Source organism: Psammomys obesus, unplaced genomic scaffold (assembly GCF_907164565.1).
Source record: "Psammomys obesus unplaced genomic scaffold, mPsaObe1.curated_primary_1811, whole genome shotgun sequence".
In the NCBI taxonomy this organism is placed as follows: domain Eukaryota; kingdom Metazoa; phylum Chordata; class Mammalia; order Rodentia; family Muridae; genus Psammomys; species Psammomys obesus.
Window position 1 is genome coordinate 17637 of NW_026596277.1, and position 25489 is coordinate 43125.

Below are 25489 nucleotides of genomic sequence, written 5' to 3' on the forward strand. Positions count from 1 at the left end.
GGTGGGGGAGTTGGGTACTGTAAGCTTTCTGGTGCCTGTTCCAAACACAAGGAAAAAAAAAAAAAAACAAAAACAAAAACAAGCAGTTACACTGTACCTTTCTCTTGCAGACTTCAGTGTACTTCCGATGCATTTGCTTTTTTTATGGTGAGCATTATTCCAGGAGTTTTGTGTGGGCTTAAAACTGGCACCTTAAAAAGTTCAAGGGTGGACGTAGATTTGCAGGCCTTTAAACCTTTAATCCAAGGATTTGAAAAGTAGAGGCAGGCAGAACTCTGACTTAGAAGCCAGTCTGGTCTACATAATGAGTTACTGAACAGCCACATAGTGAAACCCTACCTTGAAAAGAAAAGCAACCCACAGGCACTTCAGTCTCCATGTGGGTCCCAAAGTTAGGGGAGCAGGGGCTGCCTATGTCATAACTTAGGTTGTCTGCTCTTTGGTCACTTGCCCCTGGCGATGTGGCCTTATCAAGCCACAGAGGAAGAGGATTCAGGCAGTCTTGGTGAGACTTGATAAGATATGGGTTAGATGGCAAAGGAGGAGAGCTCCTCCTTTCAGTGGACTAGGGAAAGGGGGGATGGGAGTAAGAAGAAGGAAACAGGAGATGATGGAGGGGGCTACAACCAGGACATAAAATGAATTAATTGAAAAAAATAAAAATTTTAAAAATTTTAAAAGAGGAAGGAGTGCTAGCCTATAATTCTATATAAACATGCTGGTACCAGATAGATTTATCTACTACAAAACTAAGATAGCTTAAGACACCTCACTGCCTGATCTCTTGGTAATGCTGATAAAATATGTGTAGCTGTACTTCCAAATCATCATCTTTACTTATATTTAAAGAAATTGGAAATAATGTCAAAATAAAACATTTTTAAAAGCTGGACATAGTGGCGCAAGCTTTAATCGCAGCACTTGGTAGGCAAAGGCCCAATCTCTATAAATTCCAGAATGGCCAGGCTATGTAGAGAAAACGTCTCAAAAAAACAAGAAGAAAAAAATACAAACCTGACATAGGAGTTGTGGCTCACACCTGTAATCTTGGCACTCTGAGAGTCAGAGGAAGGGGGATCTCTGTGAGTTCTGGGCCAGGGAAAGCCTGTATCAAAATAAACAAACATATAAACAAACACTTTTTCTTGAAGAGGACCAGGATTCAATTCCCAACATCCATACAGTGGCTCACAACCATCAATAAATCCAGTTCCAGGGAAATCAATGCTTTCTTGTAAACTCTTCAGGCACCAGGCACACACATGGTATACACACACACACACACACACATTGCAAGCACAACCCCATACATGTAACTCATAACTAAATGAAAAAATTTGAATCTAAAAAAAAGTCCTTGAGCCAGACACAAAGGACACTGGTATGCCTCCCTAGTCCCAGAAACTTGGGAAGCTCAGACAAAAGAAAACCTTGACCCTGGGAGCCAAGGAGACTATCTGGACAACAAAGTAAAACCTACTTTCTGAAAACTGAAAATTCAATGTTAGGCTGGGCATGGTGGCACATGCCTGTATTCCCAGCACTCAGGAAGGTAGCGCATCAGACTGATCTCTGTGAGTTCCAGGCCAGCTTAGACTACAAAGTAAGCCAAGAACAGGCAAAGAAACAGAGAAAACCTATTGCAAAAATAAAATAAAAATTATTTTAAAAATCACTTGTTCTTATAGAGTACCTGGGTGCAATTCCCAGCATCCACACAGTGGCTCACAACTAACAATAACTCCACTTCCAGGGAATCCAATGCCTTCTTCCAACCTCTTAAGGCACTGTGTACACATGGTGGACAGACACAAATGCAAGCAAATCCTCATACATATAACACAAATCTAAATAAAAAATTTTAAAATAAAGAAAAAGAACTTGAGCCAGACACAAAGGGCACTCATATGCCTACCTAATGCCAGCCACATGGGAAGCTAAGGCTAAAGTATGCCTTCTGTCTGGGAGCCCAGGAGACCACCTGGACAACAAAATAAAACCCTGTTTCTAAACAGTTAAAGTACAGTGTTATGCTGGGAATGGTGGCACACGCCTGTAATCCCAGCACTCGGGAAGCAGAGGCAGGGGGATCTCTGGTCTAAAAAGTGAGCCCAGACAACCAAGGTTACAGAGAAACCCTGCTTCAAAATAATAAATAAATTAATGAATAAATAAATAAATAAGACCTTGTTCATATAGAGGACATGAGTTCAATTCCAAGCACCCATATAGTGACTCACAATCACCAATTCCAGTTCCAGAGAATCCAATGCCTTCTTCCAACTACTTCAGACACCAGGCACACACTCAGGAAGGCAGAAGCAGGTGGATCTCTATGAGTTTGAGGCTAGCTTGTTCTACAAAGTGAGCCTAGGACAGCAAAAGCTATACAGGGAAACTCTGTCTCAAATAAACATATAAATAGAATAAAGAAATACATATACTTACATAAATAAATAACTAAATAAAAAGAAACATATAAATAAAGCACTTTTTTTTATAGAGAACCTGGGTTCAAATCACAGAACCCATACAACCACCAATAATTCCAGTGCCAGGAAATCCAATGCCTACTTCTAACCTCTTCAGGCTCTAGGCACGTACATGGTAAACAGACACAAATGCAAGAAAAACCACACATGTGTAACACAAATCTAAATAAAAAATTAAAATCTAAAAAAAACACCAAACAAACAAACAAACAAACGAAAACCCTACTTCTTAGAGACACAAAGGGCACGGGTATGCCTTCATATTCCCTGCTACACCAGAAGCTCAGACCAAGAAATCAATTGAGTCTGAGAGCCCAGACCCACTTAGAAAACAAAGTAAAATCTTGTTTTTAAACAATTAAAAAAATCAGTGTTAGGCTGGGAATGGTGACACATGTCTATAATTCCAGTACTCAGGGAGGCAGAGGCAGGTAGGTCTCTGTGAGTTCAAGGCCAGCCTGGTCTACAAAGTGAGCCCAGGACAGCTAAAGCTATAAAGAAACCCTATCTCAAAAATAAAATGAAAATTTTTTACAAAAGCACTTGTTTGTATACAGGACCTTAATTCAATTCCCAGCACCCATACTGTGGCTCACAATGACCGATAACTCCAGGTCCAAGAAATCCAAGCCCTCTTGTAATCTCTTTAGGCACCAGGCACACACATGGTTCACAGACAAAAATGCAAGCAAATTCTCATACATATAACACAAATATAAATAAAATATTAAAATCGAAGAACAAAAAACAAAAAAACTTGAGCCAGACACAAAGGGCATGCCTCTTCCCTATGTGCCTCCCTAGTGCCAGCTACAGAGGAAGCTAAGGCTAAATGCCTTCTGTCTGGGAGACCAGGAGACCACTTGGACAACAAGGTAAAACTATGTTTCCTAACAAAGTTCAGTCTTAGGCTGGAAACGGTGACACATGCCTGTAATCCCAGCACTCAGGGAGACAGAGGAAAGAGGATCTCTGTGATTTTATGGCCAGCCTGGTCTACAAAGTGAGCCCAGGATAGTCAAGCCTACAGAGAAACCCTGCTTCAAAACAAATAAACAAATCAATAAAGTTATTTTTCTTACAGAAGACCTCGGTTCAATACCCAGAATCCATACAAACACCAATAATTCTACTTCTGGGAATCCAATGCCTTCTTCTAAACTCTTCTGGCACTAGGAACACACATGGTACATAGACACAAATGCAGTCAAAACCTCATACAAGTAACACAAATCTAAATTTTAAAAAATTAAAATCTAAAAAAAAAAAAAAGTCCTTGGGCTAGACACAAAGAACACTAGTATGCCTCCCTAGTCCCAGATACTCAGGAAGCTCAAAACAAAGAATCCCTTTTGTCTGCAAGCCTAGGTGAAAACATGGACAACAAAGTACAATCTTGTTTCTTAACAATTATAAATTAAATGTTAGGCTGGACATGGTGGTGCATGCCTGTAATTCTAGCACATGGGGACATGGAGGCAGGTGGATCTCTGAGTTTGAGGCCAGCCTGTTCTAGAAAGTGAACCCAGGACAGCCAAGGCTACAGAGAAACACTGTCTCAACAAAAAATAAAAATAAAAAAAAAAAACAACACATGTTCTCATTGAGGACCTGGGTTCAATTCCCAGGACCCAAAGAGTGGCTCACAATAACTCCAGTTCCAGAGAATCCAATGCCTTCTTCCAACCTCTTCATGCACCAGGCACACATGTTTATGATTATTAATATTTAATATTATCTTTTAGTTAAACAGCAGTTATTCCTAAACCAGCTGTATACACAAATCACCACACAGACTAGGAAATAATTAATTAGCCTAGAGCACAATGCTGGGCAATAATTACTCTATCTGAAACCTCGAAGCCTGCATAGCTTCTTCCCATTCAGATTTCCCACAGTATACTTGCTTTTAAGTCATGTTTTTAGGCCCAGTTCATTTCTTCTGATGTTTCCTGGTCCTCTCCTCTCAGATCTCTCCTCCTACTTCTTTGTCCTCCCCTCTGGACCAGGATGTCCCACCAATTGCTTGTCATTGACTAATGGTGTTGATTGGCAATACAGAGAATAAATCATAGCATGTTTACACAAACTTGAGTCAGGAGATGCCTACACAGGCTAAACTTTTTCCTGCTTATCTTAGGTTGATAGATCCTGAATCTTTTCACTTATTTGTGAATCAATAGGAAAAGGATAGAGGAGAAAAAGTAAGCAATGATCATTCATGAACACATGCTGAAGGGAAAAGGTGGATGAAGTTAAGAAGTTTAACTTAGCATTCCCTCTGCAGAAATTGCAGCAAGTTTAGGCTGCCTGTTCCATAGCATCACCCCATAGGTATATAGACAATCAATCAGACATATAGTCCTGTATATATTCATATACACATTCAATGGACAATACAAAAGGAGCTCCTTACAAACAGACAATTGATGTATGTATACTCATGTAACATATGTACAAGATGAAATATCCACATGTAGATATGTGGATGCAAATGTTTAGATGTAGATATTTGGATGAATTAAATTCCGGTGGGCTATCATTCAATGGGCTTATACCACTGGGCTTCTGTCAACAGGGTTCTGCCAACTTTATTGTGTATTCATAGCTTTATACCTCTGAGACAAAGCTCCTAGAAACAGAATAGCCTCATAGTCAAAAAGGTAATTAATCACAGAAACAGATGAATTCTAAAATACAACAGGGTACATGTTTTAAAACTAAACATTTCTTATCTATGTATACATGAGTTCAGAGTGACAAAGGTTGACAAAGCCTAAAGGTTAATAGGGCCTAAAAGTTACAAGAATGTATGTCTTGTAAATTCCAGCTGTCTCTAACTTTATAGTGAGTTCAGGACAATAATTATATCTGTCTTTCATTCTAAGAGAAAAAGTAAATTTAAAATGACAGTATTTAATGCCATAAGGTGACAAGGTATAAGGAATTACAATAGAAGAGTTAGCATATATTTTGAAATCAAGGTTTGTACTTAGATATTGCTCGGTAGACCCATTAAATTTTTGGGTTCATAGAAAGTTTAAACCAACTTACCTCTATTTATGGTGTATATCGGGATTCATGAGTGAAGGCTCTCTGAGGCTACAAATCTGCCTTAAGACTGTCTCCTAATGAGGTATCTGGAGGTCCACACAGTTATTTATTGCAGCCATAAACTTTACAAAGTTGTTTTAGAAGTTCTAAAACAATTTAACTTTTAAAATTGTTTGTATCAAGTCAGGAATTCCATAATTAGGAATTCATCTGCACATCAGATGGATCTTTAATAAGATCCCATAGGAAGTTTGTTCAATCAAAGTGTGTAAAAACCCAAAAAGTGACAATTCACACCATACCAGGTAATAGAGATGAAGCAGTGCACAAGGAATGAGTGCCAGAGATTGAAAGCAATTCTGGGGTATATCATGGTACAGACCTTGCAAAATACCAGATCCCCTTCCAGAAGGGCAACCTGCCTAATGAACTCCTTTAACAGAATAGTGCCTGACACTTGGGGCCTCTGGAAGTGTTAAGTTCTCTCTCCAGCTCCAAATGTTTCCCTTTTGTGTTGTGGTTAAAATAATGGTATGGACTCATAACATGTATTATTAAACCTGTAATTATTTTGACAGTGTATCTAACCCACTATCACAATCAATAAAAGACACACACACACCTGATAGATTTTAGAATAACCTCATATTACCTGGGGCAAGGCAGATATTAACTCTCTAAACTACCTTTACCTCCCATCCATAATTCCATAAATACTTGTATAGTCTCTTATCTGGGCTGCTTCCTCCATCCATGCTGGAGGCCAAAAGAATGCCAGATTCTCTGAATCTGGAGTTACAAATTGCCAAGTAGATACTGGGAATCAAAACTGGGGCCTCTGGAAATGCACCCAGGGCATTCAACTACCAAGTCATCTTTTCAGCTCCAAATGTTTCCCTTTTATATCTCTGAAAAAAATTGGAGGGCAAACTTGTGGCTGAGTTCAACCATTGTACACAGTGGAGGGAAAATAGTTCTGTCTATAAATACTAGACAAGAGTAGTCCACATATAAAGTCAGACTCTATGGGCTGGAGTTGTAGCTCAGTGTTAATGTGCTTACTTGATATGCATAAGACTCTCTGCTCAGCAGGGGTTGTAGGTTATATCCATGCATGGTCCTTGGTTGGATAAACAGTCTCAGAGAAGACCCCTGTGTCCAGATATATTTGGATCTTGTGGGGCTCCCTGTCCCCTCTAGGTAATACTAATTCCTCCTTCCTTCATATGATTCCCTACACTCTGCCAAAGGCTTGGTTATGGGTCTCAGCATCTGCTTTGATACACTGGTAGGGTTAGCCCATGGTAGCTCAGTATCCAAGTGTGTTCCCTAGTAAAGGGGACAGGAATTATTTCTGACATGAACTCAATGTCTGGCTTATTGAGCATTCCCTCCCCCCTGAGGGAGGCGCAGCCTTGCTAGGCCACAGATAAGGACATTGCAACCATCCTGAAGATACCTGATAAGTTAGGGCCAGATGGAAGGAGAGGAGGACACCCCCTCTCAGTGGACTTGGAAGGGGGCAGGGAGGAGATAAGGGAGGGAGGGGAGGTTTGGAAGGGAAAGCGGGAGAGTGCTACTACAGCTGGGATAAAAGTGAATATATAAAATTATTTAAAAATTGTTGGGAACCACTGTTCTAGCAGCTGCTTTGATATTTAAATCTCAGCAGAAAGACTGGTTTTACCAGGCCTTCACTGAAGCCAGGGAAGAATTTCCAAGTCCATCTCCTTTTGTTTATGACAGCAGGTAGGAGAGCTTGTCAAAATGACACCTTGTGTTTCACCTCTTTGTAAATTTAACCCATTGTTCTGAGCTGTTTTTACTCTGGCTTAAAAGCAGTGGGCAATAAAGCCAGGCTGCTGGTCGAGTCTACTCTCCACTAGAGCCTCTCAGAAAGGTCCCATGTGTTGTGTGTTAGTTTATTTTAATCCTTACTCCCGACTCAAGAACCGTTCCTGGCAGGCCCTGGAAGATTGGTGCCCAGACGTGGGACTTGAAATACAGGGAATCATTGAAGGACACCGCGGTTTTTGGCGAGCTCGCATCATTAAGTAGAAAGGGCGCAATGAGTAAATCTGGGAATAAAGATGGGCCAAGGCAGTAGCCTAGTGTTTTTTGTATGAAACTTAATTAAAGGTAGTGTGTATATGCAGCAGGAAACTGAGAAAGTTAAACTTTCAGGCTCAGAGAGAAGGAGGTTAGAAAGATGGCAGGCTTCAAGAAAAATGATATTAGAATATCAGCTCCTCCAGAGGAGTTGTATTTCCCTCCTGATGACAGTAATTTCTTGCCAGAAGGAGACTTTGAGGAAGACTTGGATCCTAATGAGGTTGCAGAGTTGGAGGAAGAACCAGATCAGTATTATTCTGATACCCTCCAATTCAGGCTATGCACCTTAAAAAGCGTAAACCTTGGCAAAAAGAAATTAAAAAATTGGAATGGAGCTTGGAGGAAATAAACAGAAAAAATTATAGAATTAACTACTAGGGAAAATGAGGCTCAATCTCCCACTCCATATCCATCATTGGTTGCCGGTTTGGACCCTCCTCCTGGGACTGCTACAGTTGCAGTGGCCCAAAAGACAAGAGGATCTTTTCCTTTGTCCACTGTATGTGCAACTGTATCTCCCTTACAAGCTTCTTTACAAGAAGCTAGGCAGAATGGAGAAAATATAACTGAGTTTTATGGTTTTCCAGTTCTAGAGCAACCTGATGGACAGGGTAATATGGCGAGAGTCCATGCTCCTATACCTTTTAAACAATTAAAAGCTGCATGCTCTCAACATGGTACTACAGGCCTTTCACTCAAACTCTGTTGGAGTCCTTGTCTAATGAGGCCCTCTGCCCAGGGGACTGGAAACAGTTAACAAGAATGTGCTTATTAGGAGGAGATCATTTATTATGGAAGTCAGAATTTGCAGAGCATTGTCAAGTTACAGCTGAACTTACTCGAGCTCAGGGAATTCCTATAACTTATGACATGCTTGCTGGAGAAGAATTCTACAGGGAAATAGGACAACAATTGGATTTCGATGTGGCCGTTTATGCTCAGGTAAATGCTGCTGGCCAGAGGGCCTGGAATAAACTTCCACAAGCAGGTAGACAGGTGGAGGATTTGTCTAAAATCTGTCATTTGTCTAAAATCTGTCAGGGACCTGATAAGTTATTTCAAGATTTTGTGACAAGATTAAAGCAAGCAGCAGACTTATAAGCGATGAAAAGTCTGGATTATTATTAGTATAACATTTGGCTTATGAGAATGCTAACAGTGCTTGCCAAACAGCTTTGAGACCCTTTATAAAGAAAGGAGATGTTTCTGAATATATGAGGTTATGTTCAGACATCGGGCCATCTTATACTCAAGGAGTAGCTATGGCTGCCACCCTACAAGGAAAAACTATTAAAGAGGCAGCCTCTCAGTTTTTCCAGTAAGAAAGCTAATAATTAATTCTGCTACAAAGCTTCAATGGTCATAAAAAATTAGATCCAACAAATAACAAGATGTTTTGTATGTCTGTCTTGAAGATATGTTTACCATTTTCAGTAGGTCTTGGTTATACATTATTGGTCATTGGCTGTTTAAAATTTGTAACAAAGTTAACTTACTTAAAACCTAGGGTTAAAACCATTCTGAACAACAAACAGACATTACTCATATCCCAAAATTTTAAAATCTAAAATGTTTTGCTATAATTGGTATTTCTTCCATTATAAAGATTAATAATGGTACTACATATATTAGTCAAGCTTCTCAACATTTTTAAAAAGTCATAAAGCAGGTATGCCATATAATCCTCAAGGCTAAAAACCTATGGAGCCTGCCCATATGGATCTCTTAAAAACCAATTGCAAAAAAAATAAAAAAGGGGGACTCATATCCCCAAATCTTAATCATGTTCTCTCTTTATTTTAAAATTTTTGAACGTGGATATACGAGGCCGTTCTGCGGCTGATTGATTGTGGCATCCTAATACCAAAGATAATTATGCCCAAGTAAAATGGAAAGATCTGATTACTGGAATATGGCAGGGCCCTGACCCTGTATTAATATGGGGAAGAAGGCTTTTTTGTGTTTTCCCACAGGACGCAGAAGGAGCCAGGTGGATCCTATTAAAGGCTGGTGCAATTTGCAGGAGTTGTTCCCCAGGAGGATGTTCCTGCTACAGACAATTGTAAATTCTGCCCTGACTGAGACCAAAAAGCCGCATTGGACTTAAGCTCCTGACCTAACTTTTGTTTCATTCTGCTCCTGGGAGAAGACCTCATGCAGAGAAACTTCTTATACAATGGACTGGACTTGATTGTTCTGTTAATAAGGATAATTCTCAACAAAATCAGAAAGAATGAAAAAGAGGACCAAATGTGAACCTTTGGTCTTACTGGTTTTCAGCAGACCAAAACAAGCTTGCTTCAGAAACTCTTGGGAGGCCCTGTAACTGCCTATGTAAATTCTCCTTTTGCTTTGTTGTTTCGAAATGTTAATAAGATTCAAACTTTAATGTTTCTTGCCTTCAATGTAAACTAACAAACTGTATATGTAAGCTTTCAAATGGTTCTGATTGTTCAACAGCCTTTTACTATGGTTCCTGTGAATGTTTCTCAGACTTGGTAATTTACACAAGGAGTCATTTATTAAGCCACTTTTATGGAGTGTTATTTTGGACTTGGCTTGTGATAGGAGATGCGTTCCTATCGGCGACAATGAAAACCTGCCTGAAGGCCATTTAGAATGTTAAAGCTGAGCTGCATAAGATCAAACCCCAGTGTCTACCCTAGCAGAGGTTGGTAGTCATAGACGGGTAATGTTTCTCTGGGATACATTCAACCCAAGACAGGGCATGAATGATGGAATTCATGTACCAATGATAGGTAAGAATATATCTTACGAGAGAAACAACCTAAGACAGGCAAAACCTTCTGCTCCATAACTCTTAAGTTATGGTCAAATTTAAAAAAAAAAATAAAAAAGGGAGACCTGTTGGGAGCCACTGTTCTATAGCAGCTGCTTTGATATATAAATCTCAGTAGAAAGACTGGTTTTACCAGGCCTTCACTGAAGCCAGGGAAGAATTTCCAAGTCCATCTCCTTTTGTTTGTGACAGCAAGTGGGAGAGCTTGTCAAAATCACACCTCTTGTTTCACCTCCTTGTAAATTTAACCCATTGTTCTGAGCTGTTTTTACTCTAGTTTAAAAGCAGTCGGCAATAAAGCCAGGCTGTTGGTCGAGTCTACTCTCCACTAGAGCCTCTCAGAAAGGTCCCATGTGTTGTGTGTTAGTTTATTTATTTTAATCCTCACTCCCGACTCAAGAACTGTTTGACTCTGCTGGCAGGCCCCAGCAAAAAAATTTAAAAAATATATTAATAAAAAAAAAAGACCCTCTGGCTCAATCCCCAGAATGAAAGGCGAAAAAAAAAAAAAAAAAAAAAAAGACCCACAAAAGCCTATATGGAGCTCTGTTGTCCCGTTAATGGATTATTTGCCAACTCCAAATCTCCAATCAGAAAGAAAACAAAGTTAATTCCTAGCATCAACATAAAACAAGGAAACACTTCTGGTTGTGCTATTTTGACCTATTCAAGAATATGGTTATCATAACAAGACAAAATACACCAAGCCACATTAAGGGGAAATCATCCATTTATTGTTTAAAGATCACAAGACAACATCTGAATTTCTGGAGCACAATTTTAAATGCTTTACTTTTTCAATAAAGCAGAATATAATAGAAAAAAAAATTAGTTTCCAGTAATATCTATAACTCTGTTCAGAATTAAGTCTTCCACAGACATGTTACCTGGAAATAAAAGCCTTTTACAATAAGCAAAGCTTCAACTGGAGCAGCTGCTTTTCGTGCCTGGATAAAATTCATCCCTATAGGAGGAATGATGTGCTATGTAAATGGCCACAGGTCACAGACTCAGTGGCACTGAAAGTCTTTTTATCCAATCCCACATTTAGTTCAGTGAAATTTGAAAATCAGTTTACCTGTAGCCATGCTGGTAATCTTTAACTGATATTTATTCAGTTAAAAAATAAATTAAGAAACCCTTTAACTGATATTCTTTGATTTACATTATTAAAGGTATACAATTCATTTCAATATAATTCTGCTATCAGAATTACATGAGACTCCTTGCTTCAGTTTTAACTAGCAGTAAGAATTACAAATTCAAATTCTTAATTATCAATAATTTTCAGCTAAGGTACATTCAGGCAATAGCTGCAACTAGAGAATAGGTGCACTGCCTACGTGCTTTGGAAAGACATAATCTACAGCACTACTAACAGAGAAAACTCATCTGTGACTGGAGAGTATAAGTGCAGTAAAGCAGTACAAACATATTCATATGTTGGCTTGTTTGTGTACCCCTCCAGCCCTCTACCCTTTACTGAAATGCAATTTTTTTTAACCACCAAGAATTCAAGCTCCCCAAGGGCCAAAGTCTAATGTGTACTCCAACCCAAGTAGTATAAATTCACTACTACCCAGGCTGAATCCATAGACTTGGAGATTAAGTCCAGAAGATATAACCAAACACAGTCTGAAAAATAACTGCCTGTATAGAGAGATGATCCATCACAGCTTTTACCTTTAAATCTGTCAGTGACCATTATTTAATGTACTGGAGAGAACTGCAACTTGCTAGTCAAATATTTGAATACTTATACTTACCTGGGATTTCATTTCTGCTGAAAGAAATAGGAAGAACAGGACTCACTTTAAAAAAAAACAACAAACTTTAGAAAGGAAGGTAAAAATCTTATCACACACTATCACTTTTGGAAGCAACATAGGAGGGGCAATCAAAGGGCTTAAACACTCGTGAAATAGGTAAAACTTAGGCAAAAAATCTACATTATTATCAAGAACAGTACCACAACTGTGACCTTCATGATTAATATTCACTCCTAAGAATTTTCATTTGGCACCAGATGGCGTGTTTGACAGAAACACTCTGGGATGTCTGAAACCAGACTTGGTTTTCTTAGCAGTCACAGGAGAATTTAAAGGGAGGCTGGGGGGAAAGAAATGGAAAACAGGCTGAAAATCTCGAGTCATCATCTAAATCAAAAAAGCACTGACAGCGCCAAGCTAGGTCAGACTCTAAAATGACTGATATAGGCTCAAGTGGTTTATAAAACCTATAAAAAGACTACACCAGCAAGGTTCCTGTCACCCTGTCAAGAGTTCAGACACTAAAACAGGAAGCAACATTTCAGTTTAAAACCTTATCTCAGAAGAATCAAGACCACTTCACATAAGTAAAAATACCCAAAAGCAGACATTCTTAGTTCCAATACCCAAAATATAAAGAAAAAAAAATAAAGGATCAGAAGACTTGATCAATCCATGGAACCACAAAATGGCTGGTCAAGCTCTATCTTCCTCCACATTAAGCATCCCATGGAAGACCAAGGGAGACCAGACCTTCCAGACCTCTGTACCACCTGGTTGCTGCAAAACTCTACAGACATTCCTTGTGGAATAGCAGTTTCTTATCTCTTGTCTCTCCCTATCATGCAGGAAGCAAGTCTGGCTGTGCTATTCTATTATCAATAATATCACCCATCTGCAACACAGTACTGTACAGATACGCACAAAGCATATTAATCTAGTTCCCTTTCCCCCAAAAGGTTGAGGCTCAGGTACAGGGGTAATTCTCCTGTGTGCAGTCTTTATTCAGGCTGACTCGGTGACTTCAACAGGCTTAATCATGTGGTCAGGTTTGTTGCCAGCTGCATAATGCTCCCACATTTGCAGATAGAGCCGCTCTAATTCCATTGTGTATTGTTTGGTGTTGAACAGAGGGCTAGATATTCTCTGCTTCCAGACCTTGCCACGAATTTTCTTCAGGCTAGGTAATAAAAACAAAGAGAACCAATTTTACACATCAAAACAAAAATTCAGAACTAGACCCAATAAACACTTAGTCACGTTTATGAAAAAATAATTTCACCAAAGTTTACACTTTTTCCAATTGGCCTGTTGACTTAACACAAACTAAAGTCACCTGAGAAGACGGGACATCAAGTGAGAAATTGTATCCATCAGATTGGTCTGTGGGCATATCTGTGAGACAATTTCTTCATTAGTGATTATTGTGGGAGGACCCTGACCAATGTAGGCAGTGACACCCCTAGAAAGGTACTCCTTTGTTGTGTAAGGAACCATGCAGGCTGAGCAACACATGGGGAGCAAGCCAACAAGTAATGTTCCCCCATTGTTCTGCTTCAGTTCTTGCTTCCAGGTTCCTCCCTTGGCATCCCTTCATGGTAGACTATAATATGGATATATAAGCCAAATAAACCCTTTGTTCTCCAAGTTGATTTTGGTCACGGGGTTTGTCGTCATAGCATTAGAAATATGAGTATGGTTGCACTCAACACAGCTATATTCTTACTAATGCTTGCTTTCTAAGAAAAAGATCGTATGGGCTCTATCTGTCTATTTGGATACATAAGGGTGTGTGTGTGTGTGTGTACAGACCAGAGGACAACCTTGAGTGTCATTCTTCAGGTACCTTCAACTTTCTTTCTTTTTCTTTTATTTATTTTTATTTTATTTTTTGAGACAGATCACTCCAAGAAGGCTAGGCTGGTTACAGATAGATATTCGATTAGTGTGTACACACACACACACACACACACACACACACACACACACACACACACATATACACTAACTAGTACTAGCGATCTGCCAGTCTCCTACTTCCTGTGCTGGGATTATAAGCATGCACCACTAGGCCCAGTCTTTTAAAAAGCAAAAATAAAAAAGAAGAAAAACAACACAGTACCCAGGGATAAAATTCATGTCTTCTTTGAAAGCACTTTGGCCACTTGAGCTATCTCCCCAGCTGTGCTCTAAGTCTTTAAAATTCTGTGTCTACAAGAGTGGCTATACTGTAATACACCTATACAGTTAAATAGTACATAGCAAGAAAAAGAATGAGGGTGACCCTAGCTAAGACTCCTAGCAATGGGGGATTTGGAGCCTGAACTGGTTGTCTCCCATAACCAGGCAAGACTTCCAATAGAGGGATTGGGACACCAACGCAGCCACAAAACCTTCACGCCATACAATCTTTAAAAAGAGAGAAAAAAAAATAATAAAACCTTTGACCCACAATTTTTCATGCCTATAAAATATGCAGGGACAAAAGATGGAGCAGAATTTGAGGGAATGGCCAACCAATGACTGACCCAGCTTGAGCCCCATGCCATGAGACAAAGTCCACTCCTGACATTATTAATGATATTTTGCTATATCTGCAGAGAGGAGCCTAATATAATCATCACCAGAGAGGTTTCATCCATCAACTAATAGAAACCAATGAAGAGACACAAGCCAAACACTAGGCTTGGGGAATCCTGTGAAAGAGGGGAGGAAGGATTGAAGGAGGCAGAAGGGTCAATGACAACACATACAAAAAATAGCTATAGACTTAACTAACCTGGGCCCATAGGGTCTCTCAGAGACTAAACTGCCAACTGAGCATGCATGGGACTGACTCAGGCCCTCTGCACTTAGTTGTGTCTTGGTCTTCAGCAGGAACAAGGGCTATCTCTGACTCTTGCTGCCTGCCTTTGGGACCCTTTTCCCCCTAAGGGCTGCCTTATCTAGCCTCAACAGAAAAAGATGCGCTTAATCTTACTGTGCCTTAAAATGTTGGGGAGGGGAGTTGTTGATATCCACAGGAGGCCTCCCAAAAAAGAAAGGGAGGAGTGGATGAGGGGTTGAAGAGGTGGGTAAAAACTGGGAGGAGAGAAAGTAGGGCAAACTGTGGTCAGGATGTAAAGTAAGTAAATAAAATGACTAAAATAAAAAAGAATTAAGATATATTCACATAGAAAAAAATTAATTTGCGAAATAAAAACTACCTACTTATTCACCTAATGAAACTGCATACTGCCAGGTGCAGTGGTACACATTTTAATCCCAGAACTGTTCAAGGAAGCATAGGCAGGTGGATCTCTGTGACTTTGAGGCCAGCCTAGTCTACGAAGCAAGTCCAAGACAGCCAAACCCTGTTTTAAAAACCAAACAACAACAACAACAAAACAACAACAACAACAAAAAAAACTTCACACTGTACAATTCAATTCCACTGGCGTAAAGTTCTAAAAAGATAAACTAATTTTCAACGTAAAAAAAAAAAAATCCAGACCAATAGTTGTCTCTGGCAGTTGGTGAGAGGAACATCTGAAAACATGAATGAACTTTCTTTTCTGGAGTGATGATTAAATTCTTTATCTTGATAGAAGTTTAGATTACCAAGGTAATTCTTTAAATTCACTGAACACTTGAAATTTGTGGACTTCACTGTGTATTATTTTTTTCTTCTTTTTAGTTGAAACAGGATCTAATATTCTATAGTCCAGGCTTGCCTAAAATTTAAAGCAATCTTCTTGCCTCAATCTCCCAAATGCTGAGATTTTAAGTGTGTGCCATCAAGCCTGGCTCTCCATATCTGTATCTAGATATTTAGATATCAAAATTCTGTCTCAAATATAAAGTATTGGGATGGCAAGATGGCTCAGTGAATAAGGGTGTTTGCAGACAAACCTTAAAATTGGAGCTCCATGCTAGGAACCCAAGTGATAGGAGATAACCAACTCCTGAAATCTGTCCCCTGATTTACGGTTTGTGTGTGTCTGTAAGATGACATGTGCATGTGTACCCACACATACAAGCCAAGGGTTAGATAAATGGCCCACTCTGGCAAAATGTTTGTCTACTATATAGAAAGTACTAGGTTTAATTCCCATCACCTCCAAAATTAAATTAATTAAATTCTAATTAATGATACTTGTTCTGAAATATTGCATCCTTATGTCTACCATTTACGTAAAAATGCATTAAGCAAAATGGGTGGCTCATTGAGAACAAGCAGAAAATGTTATAATAGACCAAATAAAATTATATATAATGGCATGATCTAAGTAGTAGATATAATAATGTTTATTATAAAATTGGAATTTTTCATGACTCGAATGTTGGGATAAAAGTATTTTATGGAGCCAGAATGGTGACAGATACCCTTAATTCCAGCACTTGGGAGGCAGAGGCAGGAGAATATCTGAGTTGGAGGCCAACATAGTCTACAGAGTGATTTCCAGGACAGCCAGGGCTACACAAGAAACCTTATCTCGAAAGGCCAAAAGAAAAGAAAGCCAGTCCTCAAAGCAAAGCATAATTTTATCTTAATATGGTGGTACAGTCATAATCCCCAAATTTAGGAAGCGAAGGCAAGGAGGATCAAGTTCAAGGCCAAGCTGAACTGCCTAGTAAAACCTTGACTTAAAAAAAAAAAAAAAAAAAAAAAAAAAAAACTACATTATGGGGCTAGGGAGATGACTCAAGAGGTTAAGAGCACTGCCTGCTCTTCCAGAGGTCCTGAGTTCAATTCCCAGCACCCACATGGTGGCTCACAACCATCTATAATGTGATCTGATGCCCTTTTCTGGCAAGCAGGTATACATGTAGACAGAATTATTTATATATATAATAAAATGTAAAACAAAACCAAAACAAAACAACTACATTATGGGGTTAGAGAGATGGCTCAGAGGTTAACAGCATGAGCCATGTTGGAAGTATCCTGCTGGGTGAGATTGTAGTTCTTTCTTAGACCAGAGAGCCATTATGAGATTGGTACTAAAGGCAGAAATCCCTCCCTTCAGCGGGGTCTCCTGCTCTCTGCCTGACTTCATCTGGAAATTGTAGGAATCAGAGGGGTTGAAGACATAGCCCACAAAATCAACTAAGCTGGACTTACAGGGGCTCACAGAAACTGTAGTGACAACCAGGAACCTGTATATGCTAGGTCCTCAGCATATATGTTCAGGTTGTATAATTCAGTGTTCTTGTGGGACTCCTAAGAGTGGAAATGAAAGATGTCTCTCTTTTGTCTGCTCTGGGAACTCTTTTCCTCCTAATGTGTTGCCTCATCCAGACTTGATATGAGTATCTGTGTCTAGTCTTACTGTAACTTAATATGCTATGTTCAGTTGATATCCCTGGGAGGCCTTGCTCTTTTCTGAAGGGAAACAGATCAGGGACAGGGATGGGGAGAAACTGGAATGAGTTGGGGGAAGGGAAACTGCAGTCAGGTTGCATTGTATGAGAGAATACATTTTAAACCACACACACACACATTTTTTTTTCTAGACAGGATTTCTTTGTTAACAAAGCCTTTAACTGTCCTGGACTCCCTAGGTAAATCAGGCTGGCCTCAAATTCACACAGATCTGCCTGCCTCTGCCTATCCAGTGCTAGGATTAAAGGTGTGCGCCATGAAACAAACAGCCGCTATTTCATTGAATGAGTGAAGCTCCATTTGTGTTAGCATGATCCTTCTACTTCACACTTATTCTCAGGCAACTGAGTTTTGGTGTTTTGTTGTTGTTGTTGTTTTTTATTTTTAAATTATCTTACTGTGTGAAAAAGTAAAATATTAGGCTCAAACACCTGACACTTTGGAAAGTTCTTTATTAAAATCTAGTGATTACCTGAGAGTTGCAATCATGTCCTCCCATTCAGAGACACAACTTAATTTATCCATTTTATAGATCCTTAATTTATGGCTTCATTTTAGCCACATTCTTAAATATAGTTTATTCCTGGCAGTTTACTTACTATTCTAGATCAGTTCCCAGTTTCACTGCTATGTCTTCATATTCTTGTCTGCTTTTAGCAATGAGCTCAAGACATCCTAGACAAGTGAGTTGAGAAGCTGCAACTCGAGAGGCTAGAGTCTCTCCTAGAAGGTAAAGACAGTAATTGCACATCTTAGAACTGTAAGTCACATCCTTCACTGTTAATTGCATTTAAGTATCCACACAGTACATACGGAGAGTGGTGCCAAGTGTTCAGGTTTGAGTAGATGCCATTTTCTATCATCCTGCCTTAATACTTTTACTACATGCAATTTCACCTTCAAGTACTCCCTCTTGACCCAAAAGAAAAGTTTTAATGAATAAAGAAAAATGAGGTGATATAACAGCCACTTACCTGGCATAGTCACCATGGGTGTTCCTGCCCAGAGAACATCCATTCCTGTGGTGTGCCCATTACACAAGGGTGTGTCCAAGCAGACATCAGCCAGTTGACCTCTCCTGACATGCTCCTCTTTAGGAGCCACCGGTGAAAAAATGATACGGTTCTGGGGAAGGCCCATATTTTGTGCATATTGTTGAATGTTGGGTTCTCCTACTGCTGGAAATCGCAGCAGCCAAAGCACACTATTAGGTACACGTTTCAGAATCTTAAAAAAAGAAAGGAAGAAAGGAAGAAAAAGAAAGAAAGGAAGGAAGGAACGAAGGAAGGAAGGAAGGAACAAAGGGAGAAAAAGGAAAAATGAGAGGATTAATAGTACATCTACCTTTTCCCAAAATCGTTCTATTTCACTTTATTCTTTCCACCGAGAAGTGTATTGGCATCTGCTGATGTAGCTCAGCTGGGAGAACTTGCCTAGCACTCACAAAGTCCTGAGTTTGATCCACAACACCACAAAATCCTGAGCTGAGGCAGGAGGTTCCTAAGTTCTAGGAGACCCTGTCTCAAACAAGTGGAAAAGACTACTTGGCACCTAGGTCTTTCCATTAAAGAGGTAAATCAAATCATTTGAATTACTCCTTTTCTCTTAGCTGTCCCCACAGTTTGAAGACAGAAAAAATAATATTAATTAGAAGACAAAGATGACTTACTAACTGGTACAATTTTAGGCAACTATATCAGGGAAGAACTAATATAGGCAGTGGTCTTTCTTAGAGATGGGAATTTGGGGTATCTTTGTGTTTGCTTTCTTAATTTCCATTTAAAAAATCTTTTAACAATTCCATGTATGTATTATGTATTTGTGTATAGATAGATAAATGTCATTTTCACTCTTCATTACTCATACCCTCCCCATTTTAACTGAACTCCTCTTATCTTGATGTTTCTTGTTATTTTGTGTGTTTAATTGAGATTGCTTACAGAAGAATGGGTGATATACTGGGGTATGGCCAAATTACTACTACAGAAAATGACTCTTCTTCCCCTAGTAACTATTACTGCCAATAGTTCCTAAAGGAAGGGTGGAGCTGTATAGGCCTCTCCCATATTTTTGTTTTTAAGGGACAGGGTCTCATTAAGTTTTCCAGGCTGGCCACAAACTCATGGACTCAAGCAATTCTCCTACCTCTGCCTCCAGAGTAGCTTGAAATGCTGGCATATTTGATTACAGCCTGTACCTCACATTTTAAATCCCACACACCACATGAGGCATAGTAACTTGTATTTGTCCAAGTTGCCTAATCTAGATCAGGAAGCAGCAGACTTCTATAAATGATGACAGAGAAAATATTACTGGCTTTTTAGCCATATGAACTCTTTCATAACTGCCCATTTTGTAGCTTCAAAGCAGTCATATATAGTAAGTGATACATGTGTGTGGCCATGTGTCAAAGTTTTGTTTATAAAAAGAAATAGTGTGGGGCTAGGGATGTAGCTCAAATGTAGAGTACTTGCCTAGCATGTCCAAGGACCTGGATTCTACCCCAGCATCAAAAAGAATCAACCCATAAACCAACCAGTGGATTTGGCCTCCAGACTAGTTTACCTACTCTTGATTCAGAAGTGCATTCATTCAACATATCACAGAACTTCACACTTCCTTCTCTGAAAAATGTGAGGAATAGACAAATTTCCAAATTCAGACTATTTCACATTTTTAAATGTTGCACAATGTACATACATTTATCTTACACTCTTGGAAGCAACTTCTTGTTGTATTCTTTTTTTAAAGCACATTAGTATCTCTATATTGAGATGCAGAAATGTTTATAAACAGAATTAAAAAAAAAACTAAAATTAGACGAATGTTTGGAAAATTTTGCTTTCAGAATTTTGGCAATAGTGAGGATTCATGGATAATAGAGGTTTACTCACCCACTTCTCTTTCTACATGACCCTTCCCTTTAAGACAAAATAAACACTGAGGGGGTAGATTAAGCAAGAAATTATTTCTTTCTAACAACCTTAAGGTAATAATCCATCATTTCAGTGCTATAGATCCAGGGCCAGCTAGCTCCATATATTCAGTGTTGTGCTTCTGCAAACCAGGCTCATGAGCTGACTGGGGAATACAGTCATCGACCAACTCTTCCCTGGTTTAACTTTGTAGTATTGCAAGACTGTTACAAGAGGGGTGTACACACAGCAGGTTTGCTCTCAGGTTAGGTCAGGGGTTGGCAAACTTTGTCCTGTGAGCGAAGCACGAGGCCCTGGATTGATTTACATAATATCTAAAGTATTTCCATGATGAATAGGATGAATAGGAGAGATGACTAGATTACTAAACTGAAACTAGATTACAAAACTGAAAATTTCATTTACTATCTAACCCTTTAAGAAGAAAAAAAAATTGGCCAGGTAGTGATAGAGAACACTTTTAATCCCAGCATTTGGAAGGCAGAGGAAGGTGGATCTCTGCGTTTAAGGACAGCCTGGTCTACAGAGTGAGTTCCAGGACAGCCAGAGATACACAGAGAAACCCATTCTCAAAAAAGAGCTGAGAGATGGCTCAGTGGTTATTAGCTGCTCTTTCAAAGTTCCAGGTTCAATTCTCAGCACCCACATGGCAACTCACAACTGTCTGTAACTCTACTTCCAGAGGATCTGGCAGCCACATACAGATATGCATGCAGGTAAAACATCAGTGCACATAAAAAATAAACAAATCTTTAAAAAAAACTTTGTTGATGTCTGGTTTGGACAAAACACTTTCAATAAATAAATGTTTTAATAGTATGAAATGAAGAATGGTGGTACACACCTTATCTCAGGGAGTTCTAGGATAGCCAGGGCTATGTAGAAAGATTCTGTCTTAAAAAATGAAAATAAACAACAAAAGACCATGGATATAGCTTATTGGCACAGGGCTTGTCTATTGTGTATCATACCCTGAGCTTGATACCCAAACATTGGGGGAAAAGAAGACAACATGCGAAGGTAAGATCCAAATTGAAAATGGCTGTGGACATAGCTCAGTTGGTAGGGTTAATTTTCTATCATAATTAAATACAAGCACCATATTAAACAGGTGTGGTAGCAAACCTCTGTAATCCCAGCACTTGGGACATAGAGGCAGAATGAACAGAAGTTCAAAGTTATCTTCTGGTATGTAACAAGGCCAGCCTGGAATACATGAGACCTCATCTCAAAACCAACAATACAAGTAACATGATGCAGACTGAGTGGGTTGTATTTATGCATTTAAGAACACACAACATACACACACATGCGCACACACACCCCACTAACAACAACTACTACTAAAGAAAAAAAAATACAAAAGTAACAACAACCACCTAAATAAATAAATAAATAAATAAATAAATAAATAAATAAATAAATAAATAAATAAATAAAGAGCCATGACTTTCAAAGAGAGAAAAGGGAGTGCACATGGGAGATTTTGGAAGGAACAAACGGGGAAATGATATTAATTATAATCTCAAAAAATAAAAAAAAACACAATGATTTAAAAGAAATGAAAAATTCACAATTCTTGAAGATTAGAAATGAGTACACATTCCATAAACAAAAAAACAGAGGAGGTCCAGCTTCAGCAAGATGGCCTATATACATAATCTTTACTCATCAATGGGCATTAATAACAAATCTACACATACTCACATTTGCCCACATCTGCAGGGTAGAAGGGTCAATTTTATATAACTGATTAAAGTTACAATACACAATGGCATCTTCTGGCAGCCCGTACTGGGAACGGGTGGTTACAATAATGGTACGGGGAACCTCCTCTCCAGTTGCAGCCTTATTATTGATCTAGAATAATGAAAAGAACATGATTAAATTTAGAGTTAATACAGGCCAAGGGAGGTGCAGATGTAGTTCAGTTGGTATAGGGCTTGCCGAGCATGCAAGAAGCCCTGGTTTTTTTAAAGTGTATTTAAAAAGAATGGCGGTATACATCTAAATTCTAGCACTCAGGAGATGGAGGCAAGAAGATCAAAGATCGAGGTTTGGGGCTAACCTGAGCTATATGAGACCCCTACCCAGCAAAAGCCTTTCAAAAAAGAAAAAAATAAAAGAAAGAAAGAAAGAAAGAAAGAAAGAAAGAAAGAAAGAAAGAAAGAAAGAAAGAAAGAAAGAAAGAAAGAAAGAAAGAAAAAAAGAAAGGGATAGGCTAAGGGATGGGGGGTATATCTATATAGCAATACGCTTCTCTAGGTTCTGGGTTTGATTCAACATCATGCATGCACATGCACGTACACACACACAACACACAGTTCCTCTTTCTCTTATTATAAATATAATCTAGGATAGCCTCAAACTATGTAAACCAGTCTGGCCTCAAACTGTGTCAACAGTCAGGCTTCCCAAGTGCTAGGATTACAGTGGTGTGCCACAATGCCTGGCTTGGCTTTTCTTATTTAAGATAGGGTCTCATTATGAAGCTTTGGGTGGCCTGGAACTTGCTATATAAATTAGGCTGGCCTCAAACTTGTAGGCAGGTAAATCTCTTATGACCTTGGGCTAGAAGGTCAACACACAACACACATACAGAGAGAGAGAGAGACAGACAGACAGACAGACAGACAGACAGACAGACAGAAACAAAAACAAAGAGACAAAGAACAAGAATGGAAATAGTACAAGAACAAGTGAGCTCGCTGGAGGGATGACACAGCAGTTAAGAGCATTGGCTGCTCTTCCAGAGGACCTGGGTTTGAGTTTCAGCAACCACATGGCAGCTCACAACCATCTTTAATTCTGGTTCCAGGAGACCTAATGCCATCTTCTGGCCGCCCTAGGCACCAGGTATGTACATAGTACACAGACATACATTCAGGCAACATCCGTACACATAAAATAAAAATAAATAAGTACTTTTCAGAAAAAGAATGAATTCATAAGACACAAAATGGTAAATGCATTTCAAGTCCTGTCCCTGAACTATAATGAGAAAATGTTTCTCATTTAGTTCATTTTTAAGAAGTAAAAATGTTATACCATTATTTTGGGTTTAGGAAGAACTAACCACCCTAAGAAAATTCTTGCTTTTGTTAAGATAGTGAAAAGATAGGAGGGCTGCAAAGTTTGAGAACAGCCTGAGCTAAACCAGATCCTGTCTCAAACAAACAGGGCCAGCAATGGTGGCCTGTAATCCCAGCACTTAGGAGGCAGAGGAAGGTAGATCTCAAGGCCAGCCTGGTCTACAGAGCGAGTTCCAGAACAGCCAGGGTTACACAGAGAAACCCTGTCTCAAAAAACCAAAACCAAACAAACAACAACAACAACAAAAAAACCCAGAAATACTTAAAACCCTCTAACCAATAGTAAGCTTTTACTTTTTTACTCTGTTCTTCATGGATAAAATGCCCTTCTTCAAATCATATCCACTCTCCAAGGCAAATTTCAATTACTTCTCTCCAAAGGGCCTCTTCTCCTAAGACTCCCCTCATACTGATGGTCAACTTTAACTACAGGATTTATTTCCAAATTCCATACATTTGAGTACTGTCTTACACTCTCACATGCATATGGACATCTCAATAAAGTTGTTAACACCTTAGAGGTCTAAGATCCCTGCCTTTTTACACTCTTATGGATAGAGCTACATATATTTACCAATGCAAGTATGCAATATATACTCGTGGAATACATACTATATCATTGTGGCTAAGAAATGAGCACTAAAGTAATTCGATTTACTGACAGATAAAAATACAGGGAATTACACTGCACTGTGCTGAATGTAACGATGTAGCCCCAATATTACAGAAGCACAGCAAACAGGTACCAATGAATATGGAAAAAGAGACTATAGATTAATAAAGAAACTGGTTCCTTTAAGAACTATCTGAACTAAAAGGCTGTACAGGATTTAGCCAGGGAAAGGGTGAGTTTACAAACCATGCAGTACCTAGTGATAATAAGAGAGTAACGGCACAGACAGGCAAAAACAAAGCATTAGCACAGGTGCTAAGAAACCTGATGGCTGAAGCCAGATAACTTTTAAAACCAGACACAGCTACAAAAGAGCTAGTTTCTAACAACTCATCTCCTCTATAAAATGGAGTGGCTGTAAGACTTAAAAGGAAAGGTTGCATGTATGTGATACATAATTACGGTTTATTCCACCTGTGTAGTTGCTAGTCCATTGCTAATACTGAATCCATTAATTGTTATCTGAATCTGTCCTCTGTTAATCATTTCAATAACTGCTTCTGCAATCGTGTTCATGGGAATGACAGGCATATTAAGAGCTGTGTTACTGCTGTCTGCATTGTCACCTCCATCAGGACATTTCATCTGAAAAAAAAAAATCAGTAAGACAAAATGCATTATAAGAAAAACACATCCCAAATTAAGTTGGCTTCAATGACAAATGCTGAGTAGGTTCTGACCTTAACAATCTTCACATCTGGTAGACTATCAAGAAATGCTTTGAGATCGATGCCATTCAGAACTATCCGATTGTCATAAATGTGCCCATTGGATTTAAAATCGATGACTGCTTTTTTCTAATGGAAAAAGTTTGAAATACTTCTTTTAGTGCATGTGGACAATAACGAAGGGAAAAACAAACACGGTCCTCTGAATCCCTCCCCCAACCCATAGTATTTTTTTCTGCCTACCTTCAGGTGAGGGAACATATTAGCATGATCGCCAATAAAAAAAGTATGGGGCATATACGCCAGTTTCTCAGAATACTGCTCTGCAACTTCAGCTGGGGAAGTTTCCTGATCCGTGATTATATAATCCATGAATAGGGCACCGCTAGTTCCAGGGTATCCTAGCCACATAGCCTTAAAAAAAAAAAGGAAAAAGAAATCTAAGAACTTATCTATTTGTAAACCCACCAATTTACTGCAGGTGTGTGTGTGTGTGTGTGTGTGTGTGTGTGTGTGTGTGTGTGTGTG

General features: G+C 39.1%; 1 protein-coding gene across 4 annotated transcripts in view; it reads right to left on the minus strand.

The window, feature by feature from the left end:
• Positions 1-11170: 11170 nt before the first annotated feature.
• Positions 11171-25489, minus strand: part of Ogt (O-linked N-acetylglucosamine (GlcNAc) transferase) — a 44932-nt gene continuing 30613 nt past the window's right edge. For 3 of the 4 annotated variants that reach the window (XM_055596924.1, XM_055596923.1, XM_055596922.1), the window contains exons 16-22: positions 25205-25375; positions 24974-25090; positions 24708-24878; positions 22236-22388; positions 18567-18819; positions 18192-18315; positions 11171-13407 (exon numbers count right to left, since the gene is read on the minus strand). In XM_055596924.1, coding sequence (XP_055452899.1) covers positions 13233-13407; positions 18192-18315; positions 18567-18819; positions 22236-22388; positions 24708-24878; positions 24974-25090; positions 25205-25375 — 1164 coding nt within the window. In that variant the 3' untranslated portion in view covers positions 11171-13232. The remainder of the gene's footprint in view (positions 13408-18191; positions 18316-18566; positions 18820-22235; positions 22389-24707; positions 24879-24973; positions 25091-25204; positions 25376-25489) is intronic. The other variant, XM_055596925.1, reaches the window with a different exon arrangement.